Source organism: Pantherophis guttatus, chromosome 3 (assembly GCF_059756535.1).
Source record: "Pantherophis guttatus breed Tessera chromosome 3, ASM5975653v1, whole genome shotgun sequence".
Taxonomy (NCBI): domain Eukaryota; kingdom Metazoa; phylum Chordata; class Lepidosauria; order Squamata; family Colubridae; genus Pantherophis; species Pantherophis guttatus.
Window position 1 is genome coordinate 8,953,697 of NC_142065.1, and position 17,053 is coordinate 8,970,749.

Genomic DNA, 17,053 nt, shown 5'->3' on the forward strand with positions numbered 1-17,053 from the left:
CTCCTTAGCATGAGAATGTGTTAATAATAATATAAGAAATACTAATGATCTGATGATCATTTCGAAAAATCCTTTCTTAGCAAGCACCTAGAAGCCAAGAGGAACATACATGCCAAATTTCAAGTTTGTAGGCTTTACAGTTCTGGAGATTTCGTGATGATGCATGAGTGGTATTTCGCTTTTATATATATAGATTTTGCCATTTTAATCTGTTTTTATATCTATTAAATATTTATTTTTTATTATATTGGAAGCCGCTGCCCACCATCACCCCAAACAGCAAGATGGGTGGTACGTACATTTAATACATAAATAAATAAAGAATTTACATAAATCAAAAGCTATCCAGGATAGAAAGTATAGGAGGGAAGAGAGCCACCTGTCCTTTGGGAACACCTTTTATCCCGAGATCCGGCAGGCCACTTTTAGAAAAGCCTTGAAGACCTGGTTTTTTCCCACAAGTCTTGGCTAGCATGAGGTTGAAGAGCAGTGAAATTGTTTGGACATGTAAGGAATATGTTTTGTTTTTGGGGGGGATGCCTGAAATTTTGAGGCTGGTTTTATGGTTTTTATTATTGTTTCTAATCCAACAAGAGCTACATTATAGAAGATAAGCAGCTGTATAAATCTGTTCAGTCAATAAATAAAAACAAGGAAATTAATAGGGCGCAACCATTTCTTGTATTATTAATGCATAATCAATGACCAACCTCAGGTGAACTCCCAAGCCTCTATGTTTTCCCGAGCACTCCAGACAGATCCAGATTCCATAGGTCACACTCACCCACTGGGGGTTAAATGCACCACACTCAAAACAAACCTGTAAAGAGAGGTGGGGGGGAGAGATAATTATGAGTTTTCCACAGTAAATCTAGGGCTTTTAGTCCCACCTTGAAAGTCAGCTGAGTGACTTAGAGTCAATCACCAGGAGACTGAGAGTTCAAATCCTGCCTTAGGCATGAAAGCCGACTGGGTGACTTTGGGCCAATCACCAGGAGACTGAGAGCTCTAATCCAGCCTTAGCCATGAAAACCAGCTGGGTGACTTTGGACCAATCGCTGTTTCTCAGCCCAACCTACTTCAAAAAGGATTCTTGTGGGAAAATTAAGGGGAGGAAGGAGTATTAGATGTGTTTGCCACACTGATAAAGTAACAATGGCAGGATAAAAATCCAATAAAAATGAAATAAAAATAAAAATAACAAGCAGCGTTCATAAAAATGTTATTAGGCAAAATCAAGCTTAGGTATGCCCATTTAACATAAAGGCTTTCCCAGGTGATCATCACCTTGAAATAATGAATCACAAGAGTGTACGGAGGGAGAGACAGACAGACAATTTGGTATAACAGTGAAAGTAGTGGGACGGGAAAACCAGGATTTCTGATCCATCCTCAGCCACCGAAACTGAATGGGTGGCTATGGCTATCTCTCAGTCCAATCTATCTCTCAAGGTTGTGTTCTGACCTAGGCTTCCCCAAACCACGAAGCAGACTCCTTGTCCCGACAAAAAACCCTTTTATTTAATTTACAGTGAATTCCTCTCCAGCAAAGTCTTTCCTCTCCCACAGTCTTTCAAGATAGTTCACAATTACCGACCTTTATCAGGCTTGGAGAATGGCCAGGCTGATATCTTTCAGACACCGCAATAATTGGCAAGAATGCAGAAATGAACTAATTGTCTCCTGCGAACTCCACTCCCCTTTTCGCTCCTCTTTTATTCCCTCTGGGAGGGGCCATTCATCGTCCACCTGTGGCCTTACTCCCTAGTCGACCCTTGTTCTTTAGCTTTTCCCTTCGTTTGGCAACTGCGCATGCGCACACTGGGAACAGGCTCCAGCTGTTCGTCTGCCTCACTGATGTCTGACTCCAAAGGCAGCTGATACCTGGCATACGGCCCTGGCCCACTCTCTGCCTCCGACGCAGAGCCCTCATCAGAGCCTTCCCCAGACTCCAGGACCGGCCCATGTTCCTCCCCAACCTCCTCACTGTCCGAATCTGTTGCCAGATCTGCTGGCTGCTGGCAAGCCACAACAGTTTGTGTAGGAAAAATGGGGGTTATGTTCATTTTCGTATGCTACCTTGAGTGGTAGAAAGCATAGCTGGGAAATAATACTGAAAATGATGGTGATTGATGATGATCACGAGGAAGTTTGGATAGATGCAATGATGAAAGAAATAGATTTTGTAAAGACAATTCAGTGTTTATAGTGGAAAACTGCTTCCAACAACATAAAAGCAGGCACTACATCTGGACCCCATCTGAATCAAACCGACAATTTAACAGGAAACAGAAGATGGAAAATCTAATCCAATCAGCCATCACATATACAGATTCTGAAACAGACTATATGCATTATTAATATGGAGTAAAACTAGACAATTGAAGACAACGGGCAAGATTTTGAACTAGAAATTTATTTATTTATTTATTTATTAAATTTATATACCGCCCTATTCCTGAGGGACTCAGGGCGGTGAACAGCGAATGATAAAAATACATGTAATACAAACGTTAAAAAAAAAAAAAAACCCAATTAAAATATACTAAACACTCTGGTCCTAAATCATACGGTCAGAGAAGATCAATCCAAAAACACTTTATATGTCCGAAAAAGAATCCAAAGAACTATAGAGAAAGACAAGAGAAGCTGTAAAACCAAAACCAAAATAAAACAAAACACCATAATGATTAAGAAGTGGGATTAGGACTGGAGAAATTCTGGTTCAAGCTCATCTTCTACCTTCCTTAATGGCTTTGGACCACTCATTCACTCACTCACTCTCAGCCCTTTGAAAGATAAAAAAGATTTAAGTGGTTTTTTCCAAAGAAATTATCACAATGGTTAGGAAAAGATGGAAGACGAAAGCTTTGGGACAATAAGAGAGAGAACTTAGTTTAACACCTAGGAGGAAAACAGCATGGAAAGATTATTTCAATAAGAATGTTGGGAAAGCGAAGAAGGCAACAAAGAAGGGCAAAAATAAGTTTTGAAAGAAGACTGAGAAATCAGAAGAAAACTTACAGCTGGGGTAATCATGAAAGAGATTTAAGAGAGGCATAATATGTTCCATGAAAGTACAAAAAAAAAAGGTTATATTGAACTTTTAATAAGCAGGATTAAAGAATTATGAAAACATCTGTAGAGAGAGAGACCGCACTGGAAAGTGAAAAGGGGAAAAACAACACAAGCAGCTGTCAAACAGCAAACTGCCAAGGGCAGACAAAATAATCACATAAAAGTGTTTAAAGCTTCAGGAGAATAGGCAGTTAAAGCACAAACTGTTCTATATCAGCAGGGCAGGAGACTGAAAAAGGTGTGTATGCCCATACTGAAGGAAAAAAACAAGACAATTACAGCTAGTCCTCGACTTACAGCAGTTGGCTTAGTAACCGTTCAAAGTTAGAATGGCACTGAAAAAAAATGAGCTATGGCCATTTTGCACACTTATGACCATTGCAGCATCCCCAGGGTCACGTGCTTTACATTGGGATGCTTGACAACTGACTCACATTTATGACGGTTGCAGTGTCCCAGTCTTGTGATCCCCTTTTGCGACCTTCTGACAAGCAAAGTCCATGGGGAAGCAGATTCACTTAGCAACCATATTACTAACTTAACAACTGAAGGGATTCACTTAACAAATGTGGCAAGAAAGGCTGTAAAATGGGGCAAAGGTCACTTTACAAATGTCTCACTTAACGACATAAATGTTGGGCTCAATTGCGGTCGTAGACTGAGGACTACCTGTATAAAAATATTACCAAAAAAATACAGCCATGCATGGAAAAAGAAATGTCAAACAAATATGGATAGTCTTCAGCTTGCAATCATTTGTTTAGTTCAAAGTTACAATAGCACTGAACAAAGTGACTTATGACCGTTTTTCACACTTGCGACGACTGCAGCATCCCCATGATCACATGATCAAAATTCGGGGCCTTTAGCAACCCAGCATTTATGATAAACTGCACTGTCCCGGGGTCCTACGATCACCATTTGTAACCTTTCCAGCTGACTTCCAAGAAGCAAAGTCAATGGGTGAAGCCGTTTGCTTCATGACTGCATGACTCACTTAGCGACTGCCGTGATTCGCTTAACCCCTGTGGCCAAAAAAAGGTCGCAAAATGGGGCAAAGCTCATTTAAACAAACTGACTTCTTAGCAATGGAAACGCTGGGCTAAATCATAGCCATAAGTCGAGGACTACCTGTTTGAAATGACCATTCTCTTCCCCCCCCCCCCCCCCGCCAAGCCCACAGCTTCAAGAGAGATGCTCATGGAACAGTGAGGGAGGAAAGAAATGAGCCGAGGTGGCGCAGTGGTTAGAGTGCAGTACTGCAGGCTACTTCTGCTGACTTCCGGCTGTCAGCAATTCGGCAGTTCGAATCTCACTAGGCTCAAGGTTGACTTGTCCTTCCATCCTTCTGAGGTTGGTCAAATGAAGACCCAAATTGTTGGGGGCAATAGACAGACTCTGTAAACTGCTTAGAGAGGGCTGTAAAGCACTGTGAAGCGGTATATAAGTCTAAGTGCTATTGCTAATGCTGTCCCCTCAGCCAGCCAGATCAATTCCGGAGTGACAGATGTGGCAGCCAGATCACTCTCATGCCCTGGAAATCAGCTCAGGCCAGATAAAATTATGGAAACACGAGATGGATGCTCAAGCCAGAGAAAAGGACAGACACAAGGCCACTGCATTGAAAGGGCAAATGACAACAATCTATGATTTAAAACCCAGGAGTTATTTAGCTATATCAAATTCCGGAATCTTCCAATGCTTTTCAACTGTGAGTTGAGTTTCTGGGGAATCAATGCCATGCCTGCTTTGTCTGCATATTAATAACAATTCTGGCAAGGGTTTTAAGGAAGCATCTGTGGAAATCAATTTGACATTTCGGAAAAAAATCAGAAGAAAAACCACAATTAATGGTAGACGAGAGGAGGAGAAACAGAAAGGAATTGTTCAACTGATTAGCAGGAAGATTAATCCTCCTGCAAGGAAGTATTAACTTTCCATTAACATTTTCAGAACCGGTAAAGACTCCTCAGGAAATTCAATGACATATTATCAAAAGCTAATTTCTAGACTGCATGTAAAGGTAAAGGTTCCCCTCGCACATATGTGCTAGTCGTTTCCAAATCTAGGGGGCGGTGCTCATCTCCGTTTCAAAGCCGAAGAGCCAGCGCTGTCCGAAGACATCTCCGTGGTCATGTGGCCGGCATGACTCAACGCCAAAGGCGCACGGAACACTGTTCCCTTCCCACCAAAGGTGGTCCCTATTTTTCTACTCGCATTTTTTAATGTGCTTTCGAACTGCTAGGTTGGCAGAAGCTGGGACAAGTAACGGGGGCTCACCCCGTTACGCGGCACTAGGGATTCGAACCGCTGAACTGCCGACCTTTCGATCGACAAGCTCGGCGTCTTAGCCATTGAGCCACCGCGTCCCAGGCATCAAATGTAGTATACTATTAACTCAAGCCACCCACAAAAATATTATTTCCACTCTTGCTATTCTTCGGTAATTTTAAATAGCCTCTAGATTAGCCATAGGTATGCGCACCGATCAAAATTGTTTTCTTTGGAGTAGTGCCAGGAGGTTATTCAGTGAAATACAGTGAATAAGTGATTCATATTTAAAAATGGAAAGTAAGCTATACTTATACCCGTTCAAGACCGCACATTCCAAAACAAATCTCGCTAAAGGATCAAATGTTTTGACAGGATGTATAAAAAAACACTTCACTCAGAGATACTTTTCTGAAGACTGAAACATGCTTCAGGAACATTTTTCCCGCCTCACAGTATGGGCGGCCACGAAGGGAGCAAACAAGTGTTGTGATGCTGCCACACAAACGCCACCCATAGTAAGAAGCAAAACCTGCAGAATGGTGTCAAGATAGGTCTATGGAGATTCTCAGCCATCCAGGTCATGGTTGTCCCAAAAGTGCTTTTTCAAAAAGGTAACTGGGCTTTGTTTTTCCTTGAAGACGTTTCACTTCTCATCCAAGAAGCTTCTTCAGTTCTGACTGAATGGTGGGAGGATGGAAGGATTTATATTCCTTGCAGTCATCTGGTCATTGACATTCTTTCTAAGAGTCGTTGAGGCCAGCTGGAGGTTTGTCTGTGCGCCCTTAAGGTCACCTGAATAGTGCAAATGTGTGTGGAAGTTCTTCTAGCACCGTGATGGTGAACCTATGGCAGCCATATCAGTGGGCACGCAAGCTCAGCTCCAGCACACGCTAATTTTCAGGCCTTCTGGGCCCACCAGAAGTCGGGAAACAGGCTGTTTCTGGCCTCTGGAGGTCAGAAAGTGGGGTGGGGAAGGCCGTTTTCATCCTCCCCAGGCTCCTAGAAAGCCTCTGGAGCCTGGGGAGGGCGAAAAACGGGTCTACCGGACCCACCATGCCATCACATGCCAAAAGTGGGGGGAGCATGGGGTGGTTGTGCACGGGGGGGTGGGCGCATAGAATTATGGGTGTGGGCATGTGTGCACGCAACCCCCCGCACTCCCCCCACTTTTGGCACATGATGGCAAAAAGGTTAGCCATCACTGTTCTAGCAGTTCCAAGGCGGTCCCACACCCATTTGCACTATTCAGGTGACCCTGAGGGCACAGATAAACCTCCAAGTGGACTCTCAGTAAGTCGTAAGTCGAGGACTACCTGTGTTTATAAACAAGAAATATTTGGCGTTTTCAGGAATAGTCTTGCAAACAATGCGAGTCATACCATTTAGTTAGAAAAACTGACACTTTGCAGCAAATTGGTCCAGTAATTTGCATGTGTAATATAATAAACACATGCATTCATTATCTAAGACGAGCTGGAGCTGACTCATGGCCACTTAATCATATGGGGCTGAGAAGTTAATCCAAGTTACTTACATTGTTTTCATCTTGCACTCTGACTTCTTTAAGGACTTTCCTTGTTCTTGGACTTGCCATGGTCCTGCAGGAGAAAAACAATCGATGCAAACAAAATTCAGACAACAGAGGAGTTTATGTCAGGCGCAAAGAAGTCAGGACCACACATTAAGTTAAGGTGATTTATTGCTCCTGCCTACAAGGATTTAGTCAACTAACGGTCAGCACTAAATTGACTGTAGATAAGAGTCAATGGCTGTCAACTGTCCCATTGGCGTGCACAACAAAAGAAACTCTAGATTATTTTTATTACCAAGAGTAAAACTTTACTGACAGATCCATTCAGGCACAGAAGAAGCGAAGTCAGTTCTGACGTTTTGGCACGAAGCGCGGTATAATCAAACCTGTGGGCCCTGGGCCGCCCAGTGTCCACCAATCCATGTTAGGCATTTTGTTTTGGGAAAAGTCTTCACCTTTCAAAAGTCTTCAGCTTATGACCTTGATTTACCAAGATTTTTTCAGGCAGCAAACAGCTCATATAGATTCCTTCTCTCCCTCTCCAATCACACCCCTCCCCCTTCCCTTAATTTCTTTGTCAAGCTGCAAGTAGAAAGAGACAGGTTGTGAGTCACCCTTGATGTGGACCTTCAAGAAGGATTGGACTCTTAGACCATTTGTGAGAACATAAGGATTCCAGGCTGATTCCTCACTTGACTCCTCCCCCAGGCTCTGCCTCTCCTCCTACAGTTTAGCAGAAAATGTTACTGGGATTCCTGGTTTGTCAATCTGAAAGCAACTGGGAGATCAAATATGAACTCTTTCCCATTAATATCACAGCATTAATATCAATAAGGTTACCTACTATCGCAGCTTGAAGTAGTACTTTTGACCATGATCTACTTGCAGTAACAAAACACAATTAATGCCAGATAGGAACGGGGGCGGGGGGGAAACAGGCCACGTTCTCTAGCTTGGATCATAATCTGCAAACCATGCTTTGAAAGGGAACCAACATTTAATAAATATTGTCAGGGAAATGTTCTTTCCGCAATGAAAAAGATGAAGAGAATAATTCTAGTGGAACATTATGAGAAATGCTTGAAACATGAACAGTTTTTATAGCTGCCTTTGCGTTTTTCAAAAAGAATGAACTTTTATTTAACAGACACCATTCTGAAGGATGCATAGTCACAACTGGGAAAATCCAAAATATTTTAAGCTTTAGCTGGTAACTCAACAAAATATTATTTTTTTAAAAAAGCCATATGCTTTTCTGGCTTTTATCATTTTTTGTCGATAAAAAACCAGCGTTGCAGCAAACGTTTTAAGGAAAACCAGAACATCTGTTGGAGACTTCTACCCCACATGAGAAAAGGTGAGAGGAGACTTGAAAGCAAGGATTTTCTTTAAAGATTCCCATCTGGTGGGACTAATAGAAGTCCATTCCTAATATTTAGGAAATTAAAAAACCTGTTTTTTGAAATTGTGGCTTGAGAAGTTATTGCACTTGAGGTGACTGGTTGCACTATTTATCTACTATATTAATAATGATCTGATTTATTTATTTATTAGTTTGATTTATTTATTTATTAGTTTGATTTATATGCTGCCCTTCTCCGGAGACTCAGGGCGGCTTACAATGCTTTTAAGCAATAGCCTTCATACTTTTGTATATACCTGCTTAGTAGGGCTTTTTGGGCCCCCCTAAGCGGTATTCTATTTTATACAAAGTCAGCTTATTGCCCCCCCAAACCAGGTCCTCATTTTACCTACCTCGGAAGGATGGAAGGCTGAGTCAACCTTGAGCCTGGTGAGAATTGAACTCGCAGTAATTGCAGGCAGCTGGCAGCTAAATACTACTTTAACAGTAGTTTAGTCCACTGCGTCACCAGGCTCTTAGTGATGAGGAGGTTCCTGTGGAATTGAGGTTATTAAGATGCGCTTATTTATTTACATGTCAATTTAGATGCTGCTGATTATTGTTGCTATTTTTTGCTGCAGGCTGCTTAGAACTTCCCCAACTGAAGCTGCAGAAACCTAAAATCAAAATAAACCTGGGCAGCCAATCGGTATTTCACAAGGAAACCTGTACAATCTGAAAGAACAGGCGATGGGGTCGGTTCAGAAAGGTGAATTCTTGGGCACAACTTGCCCATGTTTCTGATTTGAAGCCATCGCTTCTTTTAAATGACTGCTATAATCACAGCGCTGTCAAGGTGCTAAGCTTCGTGGAATACATGGAGGCTTGCTAAAAACAGAGAAAGAAAAAGAACAGAGAGGGCGAGATGAAGAGAGTTAGACTGCATTATTTTTGGCTATCCCTCAGAGGTATCTTTCTTCTTTTAACGAAACAAAGCAATTAAAACTTTGCAAAACAGGCTACAGTGAAATGAAAGGGAAGCCCAAATCTTTGAGGAACGTGCACTTGCAGTAATTAAACCTCTTACAGGTTTAACACCTAGGTAGCCTAAACAGAAGCATGGTTACCGTACCTCTTTGTGAAAGGTGAAAAAGTAACACAGATAGTCCTCACCTTATGGCCGTTTAATAAATTTTCAGAGTTACGGAAAAAATGACCAGTCCTTGCACTTACGACCACGAAAGTGACCCAGCAAGAAGGTAATAAAAATTTGGCCATGTGATAATCAGCATTTATTTGTGACAATTGAAGCATTCCAGGCAATCAGAATTTCACTTTTTGATGTGTGCTAGTGTGTACACAGAAAAAGTGATAATAAAGGTTACCTTATCTCTCTCTCTCTCTCTCTCTCTCTCTCTTATCTTTAAGAATGCTGAAAGATGGACATGAATTGAACATTTAATAGGCCTGAAATTAATAGAACAAAAGAAAATATATTATCTATTCCAATAATAAATTATAGTTCATAAAAAAAAATCTATGGTTGATTAAATCCAAGTTAGGATCTAGATACTGTATCATACATTACAAGGGCAATTTGAAATTGTACGCTTGAAGGAACTCTGTGGGTGGGTTGCTAAGCTGCTCTTACCAGATGCCCAAAGACAGTGAAGCACAAAAGTGTAGCAGAAAGAGAATTATGGCGATGGGGTTAAAAGGAGAATCTTAAATAAAATAAAATAAAAATCCTATTTCTAAGCAGTGTGTGAGGTGAATTTACAAGATGTTTAATTAACACCACAATACTGTACAACAACAAAGGTTCCTAAAAACCGATTCCAGATCAAAAGACACTGACAGCTAATCCAGAAAAACGCACACAGCTTGGACTACAGTAATGCTATTTTTAGTTAAAACGTTCTTTGTCAGTTTTTCCTGAATACAGGTAGTCCTCAATTTATGACAATATTTATGTTGCTAAGTGAGAAATTTGATGGGTGAATTTGCCCCATTTTACAATTTTTCTCACCACATTTGTTAAGTGAATCACTGCAATTCTTAAATTAGTAACACAGTTGTTAAGTGAACCTGGTTTTCCCCGTTAACTTTGCTTGCCAGAAGATTGCAAAAGGGGATCACATAACTCCAGGACACTACAACCGTCATAAATGTGAGTCAGTTGTCAAGCGTCCGAATGTAAATCACATAACCACAGGGATGCCGCCATGGTCTGTATGACATGTATGAAAAATGGGCGTAGGTCACTTTTTTTCAGTGCCATTATAACTTTGAAAGATCACCAAATGAACTGTTGTAAATCGAGGACTACGTGTATTTAGTCCGGTATGAAAACAGAAAATAATTTATTCTCACATTTTTTAAGAAGGAAGAATATGCAGTAGAAATAGTACTCAACTTACGATTACAATTGGGAGCCAGAATTTCCATTGCTAAGGTAGGTGGTTGTTAAACGAATTGTGCCCAAATTTACACTTTTGTGCCACGATTGCTAAGTAAATCCCTGCAGTTCTTAAGTGAATTACACGGCTGCTAAGTGAGTCTGGCTTCCCCATCGATTTGCTTGGTGGAAGGTAGCTGGGAAGGTCACAAATGGAGATCATATGATTCCAGGATGCTGCAAACATGGTAAATACATGCCAGGAGTCATGTGCCTGAATTTTGATGACGTGACTGAGGTGAAGCTGTGACGGTTGTGTGAGGACTGCTTGTAATTCACATTTTTCAGGGACATTATCACTTCAAACAGTTGTTAAATGAAAGGTTTTAAGTCAAGGACTTCTTGTACTTTCAGAATAGTTAGTGGCTTTTCTATGAAGTACCTTCCCAAACCTAACAGGAAAGGGTTAATTTCACTTTTAGCTAGTTTAACGCTTGTGTTGATCTCCACTGAATGTGGCTTAATAGCAATAGCACTTATATACCCCTTCACAGTGCTTTACAACTCTCTCTAAGCGGTTTACAGAGTCAGCCTATGGCCCCCAACAATCTGGGTTCTCATTTTACCGACCTCGGAAGGATGGAAGGCTGAGTCAACCTTGAGTCGGTGAGATTCGAACTGCTAAACTGCTGGCAATTGGCAGTCAGCAGAAATAGCCTGCAGTACTGCATTCTAAGCACTGTGCCACCACAGCCACCCCGGAGTCCTGCCAAATTTAAAAACGATAATCAATTGCAGTCTACTAGTGTAGAAGAATTGTTCATCCATGTTCTATGGGATTGCCAATCACGCTACTTGGTGCTAATTACCCCCAATTTAAGAACCATTGTTCTACAGCAACAGAAATCTAAAGTTAGCCATAGCAATATCTACTGGCATATATCCCAAAGATGCTTTTTTTCCAAGCAGCAACTGGACTTTCTGGTTTTTTCTTTGAAGATGTTTTGCTTCTCATCCAAGAAGCTTCTTCAGCTCTGACTGAAGGATAGTAGGGAATGGAGGGATGTATACTCCTTGCAGACAGCTGGTCATTTGCATTCTTTTAGAGAACCATTGAGATCATTTCGAGGTTTGCAATAGTGTGGTCAATGCCTGGAATGCACTACCTGACTCTGTGGTTTCTTCCCCAAGCCCCTAAAACTTTAACCTTAGACTGTCTACCGTTGACCTCACCCCATTCCTAAGAGGTCTGTAAGGGGCATCCATAAGAGCACCAGCGTGCCTACCGTCCCTGTCCCACTGTCCCCATTTATTTGTAACCATCTCATGTATTCATAATCATGTTTATACTTATATCTGTTATCTTATACATGCTTGACAACATAAATAACTAAATGAATATATATAACTCGGGTGTAGAATGAGAGTGAAGGTTCGTTCACTGAGTTTGTGGGTTAGTTTAGGAACATTTCGTTACCAGGCTAGTGGTAAACAGTGTCCGTGTTCTTCTGTTTATAAGGGCTTCAGGTGTGGGTGTGTCAAGTGAGAGTCTTGGAGCTTTATCTGTGTCCTCAGGGTCACCTGAGTGGTGCAAATGGGTGTGGAGCCTTCGTGGAACTTCTGAAAGGACCGTGTTGTAGACTGGAGATAGATGCTGTCATATCCCTCCACCCTCTGTTGAGGGAGGGCTGTTCAATTTTGACGTAGAAAAAAAACCCAGAAAGTCCAGTTGCCTCTTGGACAAAGCACCTTTGGGACAACCATGACCTGGATTGACTGAGAACCTCCAAAGACATCTGCTCACATAGCAAATAGGTTTTCCTAAACAGGTAGGCTTTGACTTACAACAGTGCATTTAGTGACCATTCAAAGTTACAATAGCACTGAAAAAAAGGGACTTATGACAATATTTCACATTTATAACCGTGGCAGCATTCCCATGGTCATGTGATCAAAAGCCAGACATTATGACTGCTGACTCACATTTATGACAGCTACGGTGTCCCAGGGTCACGTGATTCCCCTTTTGAGACCTTCTCCCAAGCAAAGTCAATGGGGAAGCCGGGTTCGCTTAACAGCTGTGGTACTAACTTAACAACTGCATGATTCACTTAATAGCTGTGGCAAGAAAGGCCGTAAAATGGGGCAAAACTCATTTAACAACCATCTCACTTAGCAATTTGAGCTCAATTGCAGTTGTAAGTCGAAGACTACCTGTATACCATTCAGAAGCAAAGTTCTTTATTCTTCACCCTTATCATTCCTGTTTCAAATTAATTGCCAGGTAAACCTGGAGATTAGAATAGAATAGAATAACAGAGTTGGAAGGGACCTTGGAGGTCTTCTGGTCCAACCCTCTGCTTAGGCAGGAAACCCTACATCACTTCAGACAAATGGTTATCCAACCTCTTCTTAAAAACTTCCAGTGTTGGAGCATTCACAACTTCCGGAGACAAGTCGTTCCACTGATGCTTTGTTCTGACTGTCAGGAAATTTCTCCTTAGTTCTAGGTTGCTTCTCTCCTTGATTAATTTCCACCCATTGCTTCTTGTCCTGCCTTCAGGTGCTTTGGAGAATAACTTGACTCCCTCTTCTTTGTGGCAGCCCCTGAGATATTGGAACACTGCTATCATGTCTCCCCTAGTCCTTCTTTTCATTAGGTAAGCATGGACTGATTGCGGGAAGCATGTAATTCTGATGCTTCTATTGGTTACTCTTCATTTTAAGCCACCAAAACTTCAAAGCAGTTATGGCTTTTGGGATCTTAAACCACTGACTAGACATATGAGTAGCTTAAAAACCTCTGCATATGGCGTCATGATTAAGGCATCAGGCTAGAAAGCGGAAGACTGGGAGTTCTAGCCTTAGCACAAAACCCACTAGATGACCTTAGGCCAGTCAAAAGTCTGTAGAGATTCTCAGCCATCCAGGTCATGGTTGTCTCAAAGGTGCTTTTTCAGGAGGTAATTTTTAAATTAATTTAATTAATGTAATTTTTAATTGAAATTTTAAATTACCACCTGTCTGCAAAGAATATAAATCCTTCCATTCCCCACTATCCTGTCAGAGCTGAAGAAGCTTCTTGGATGACAAGCGAAACATCTTCAAAGAAGAAAAAACAAGAGAGTCCAGTTGCCTCCTGAAAAAGCACTTTTGGGACTAAGGCCAGTCACTTTCTCTCAGCCCTAGGAAGGAGGCAATGGCAAACTACTTCTCAAAAACCTTGCCAAGAAAACTTCAGGGTCCTGTCCAGGTGGTCTCCAAGAATTGAACACGATTGAACGGAAGTTTTTTTTTTAAAAAATCCACCGTGCTATCTATTTCAAAAAGAATTCTTGGTTAAGAAGAAGAATGCATGAAAAAGAACCAGCTACAGATACCAAATAGATTATTCACACAATTCCGCTGTATATATATTAAAAAAATCTGTGCTTTGAGTTTCTACCTTTTTGATCCCTTCAAATGCCCCTTAGAACTGGCAAGAGATGGTGCAAATGATTCACACTTACGTCTTAAGCTTTTTGTCAAGAAAGAGAGCAGGCACAGATGTATTGATACAATAACTGAACCGGCACCTATTAACTAAACAATGCTGTACCAAACACTTTAGAAAATGCTCGGTATGGGAACTACATGCCTCAGATTTTCAAAAGATTAGAAGTCTGGGTAAAAGTCAATTGTGTTCTTTTTGCCTTATTCTTAATACTCAGCATGGGACTCAAGTCTCAAGATATAAAACCAATAAATGGAAACAATTTCATCCTAAAAAATGTTACCGACTTTGAGGGTTGAAGTACAAAGCCAACCAGACAGAAAAGGCTTGAAAGCCTTAAGATTATTTACATCAATTTTCCTCCCTCATATCATCTTTGTGTCATAAGTGTCTCAAAAGACAAGTGCACTGACAAATAGTTTGCTTATCTGCAAGGTCATCACATTCCCTTTTAGAAACGTACAACCTGTGTAATAATGAGAAGTTTCTAAGAAATGCAGGCAGGAGGCCACAAACTTTGGCCCAGTCGCAATCTTTCTCAACCCAACACACCTTACAAGGTTGTTGTGGTGGGAAAAAATCAGAAAAAAATTAGGTTATATGTGCCACCTTATTTATAAAAATAGTAATGGTGGAATATGAATGCATACCTAAAATTATTTACATATGTAAATAAATAACTTTTAAAAGCGCAAAGTATATCTAAGGATTTGAATAGTCACTAAGGTAGTGTTTTTCAATCTTGGGGACTTGACGGTGTGTGGACTTCAATTCCCAGAATTCTCCAGCCAGCTTGTATTACGTAGTAATAATGTCATATGTATATTCATATGTATATGACATACGGTCGCAGTAGAGTGACCACGTGTTATATGTTGCACAAATGCAGATAAGCGTATGGCACAAATACAGCCACTTTTTAGCCAGATCTGCCCAACCTTTTCCAACTGGAGATTTTTCAGAAGTTTTGAATTTCAACTCAAGCCAGCATAAAAGCAAGATCCTGAGTAGATAAGGAGGGTGTCCATTCTGATCTCCATTGATAAACTCTGGCTGGGAATGTGCAGCATTGTAGTGGACACCCCCATAGAAAATTTAAATGTACCAATAAAGAAGAAGATTTGTAGCTCAGGTTTGAAACCCCTCAATTATAAATGTCCTTCAAGACCAACCATAACAGTACAGAATAACAGAGTGGAAGGGATCCTGGAGGTCTTCTAGTCCAACCTCCTGTTCAAGCAAGAAATCCTATACCATTTCAGACAAATGGTTATCCAGTCTCTTCTTAAAAACGTCCCGTGTTGGAGTATCCACAGCTTCAGGAAGCTGATGAATTGTTCTAACTGTCAGGAAATTTCTCCTTATTTCTAGGTTGGATATCTTTGGTTTCCATCCATTGTTTCTTGTCTTGCTTTCAGGTGCTTTGGGCAATAGATTGACCCCCTCTTCTTTGTGGCAACCCTTGGAACACTGTTATCATGTGTCACCCCTAGTCCTTCTTTTCATCAAACTAGACCTACCCAGTTCCTGCAACCGTTCTTCATATGTTTTAGCCTCCAGTCCCCTAATGATCTTTGTTGCTCTTCTCTGCACTCTTTCCAGAGTCTCAACATCTTTCCTTTCACCACAAAATGTTTCTTTTCACCACAAAATCAGCAAGAGACATCATTTGAGCCACTGAATTTCACCTCCTGCCTAGTGCAGGAATCCAGATTATTCAATACAGGCAGTCCTCGATTTACGACCACAATTGAGCCCAATTTTTATTGTTAAGTGACTCCTTTGTTAAGTGAATTTTCCCCCCTCCCATCCCATCTCCTAGGGGATATTATCTCCAGAGAAAATAAGTAGGTGAAAAGTCAAGCGTCCCTTTCCAGACGCCTCCGCTTCTCCTTCTTATATCAGCACTAGAGTAAATGCAGCTTGAAGTGCTGACATATGAGTCAGTTGCCAAGCATCTGAATTTTGATCCCATGATCATGGGGATGCTACAAAGGTCATATGTGTGAGAAGCGGTCATAAGTCACTTTTTCCAGTGAGGTTGTAACTTTGAATGGTCACTAAATGAACTATTGTAAGTCAAGGACTACCTGTCTCCAAGATAAATGGTTACCTTGATTTCACTTAGACACATTCAGAGAAGGGATCTGAGCCAGTTCTTTACATTGACAGTTCTGCTCTCAAAGTGCTTCTACGATTAGGATTTATTTCTTCTAAAAGTACCATGAATCAAAATTTACTTTGTTACTTATATGCATTATTAATCCATAACTCTGGAAGGAAAGAGCACAGGTCTTGAGCTTCTGTGGGACATTAATTTATTTAAAAGATCTGTATGGCCAGCCATCTTAAAGCCCACGGGTGGGTGGGGAAGACCTGATACTTTCCCAAAAATATTATCATATTGCCCAACATCTTTTTTCCCCAAAGCTAAACAACTTCAATTTCTTCCATCGCTCTTCACAAAATGTGGCTACTGCAGGTAGTCCTCGACTTGCAATCATAGTTAAGACCCAAATTTCCATTGCTAAGCACAACAGTTGTTAAGTGAGTTTTGCTCCATTTTTATCACCTTTCTTGCCACAGTTATTAAGTGAATTACTGCAATTGTTAAGTTAGCAATACTGTTGTTAAGTGAATCTGGCTTCCCCATTGACTTTGCTTGTCAGGAGGTCGCACAAGGGGATCACATGATCCCAGGACCCCACAACTGTCATAAATGCATGCCAGTTGCCAAGCATCAGAATTTTGATCATGTGACCATGGGGATGCTGCAACAATCATACGTGTGAAAAACAATCATAAGGCACCTGTTTTCAGTAGTGTTGCAACTTCAAACGATCACTAAATGAATGGCTGTAAATTGAGGACTACCTATAGTTTCCTGATCGCCTCTTGTACCCCTTCTCGGAAACTGCTGCAATTTCTTTGGATTCC

At 41.1% G+C, this 17,053-nt stretch overlaps 1 protein-coding gene across 8 annotated transcripts in view; it reads right to left on the reverse strand.

Moving 5' to 3' along the window:
- Positions 1 to 17,053, reverse strand: part of ARFGAP1 (ARF GTPase activating protein 1) — a 54,979-nt gene that overhangs the window by 34,216 nt on the left and 3,710 nt on the right. For all 8 annotated transcript variants that reach the window (XM_060684353.2, XM_060684355.2, XM_060684356.2 and 5 more), the window contains exons 2-3: positions 6,887 to 6,950; positions 711 to 820 (exon numbers count right to left, since the gene is read on the reverse strand). In XM_060684353.2, the coding sequence (XP_060540336.2) occupies positions 711 to 820; positions 6,887 to 6,946 (170 nt within the window). In that variant the 5' untranslated portion in view covers positions 6,947 to 6,950. The remainder of the gene's footprint in view (positions 1 to 710; positions 821 to 6,886; positions 6,951 to 17,053) is intronic.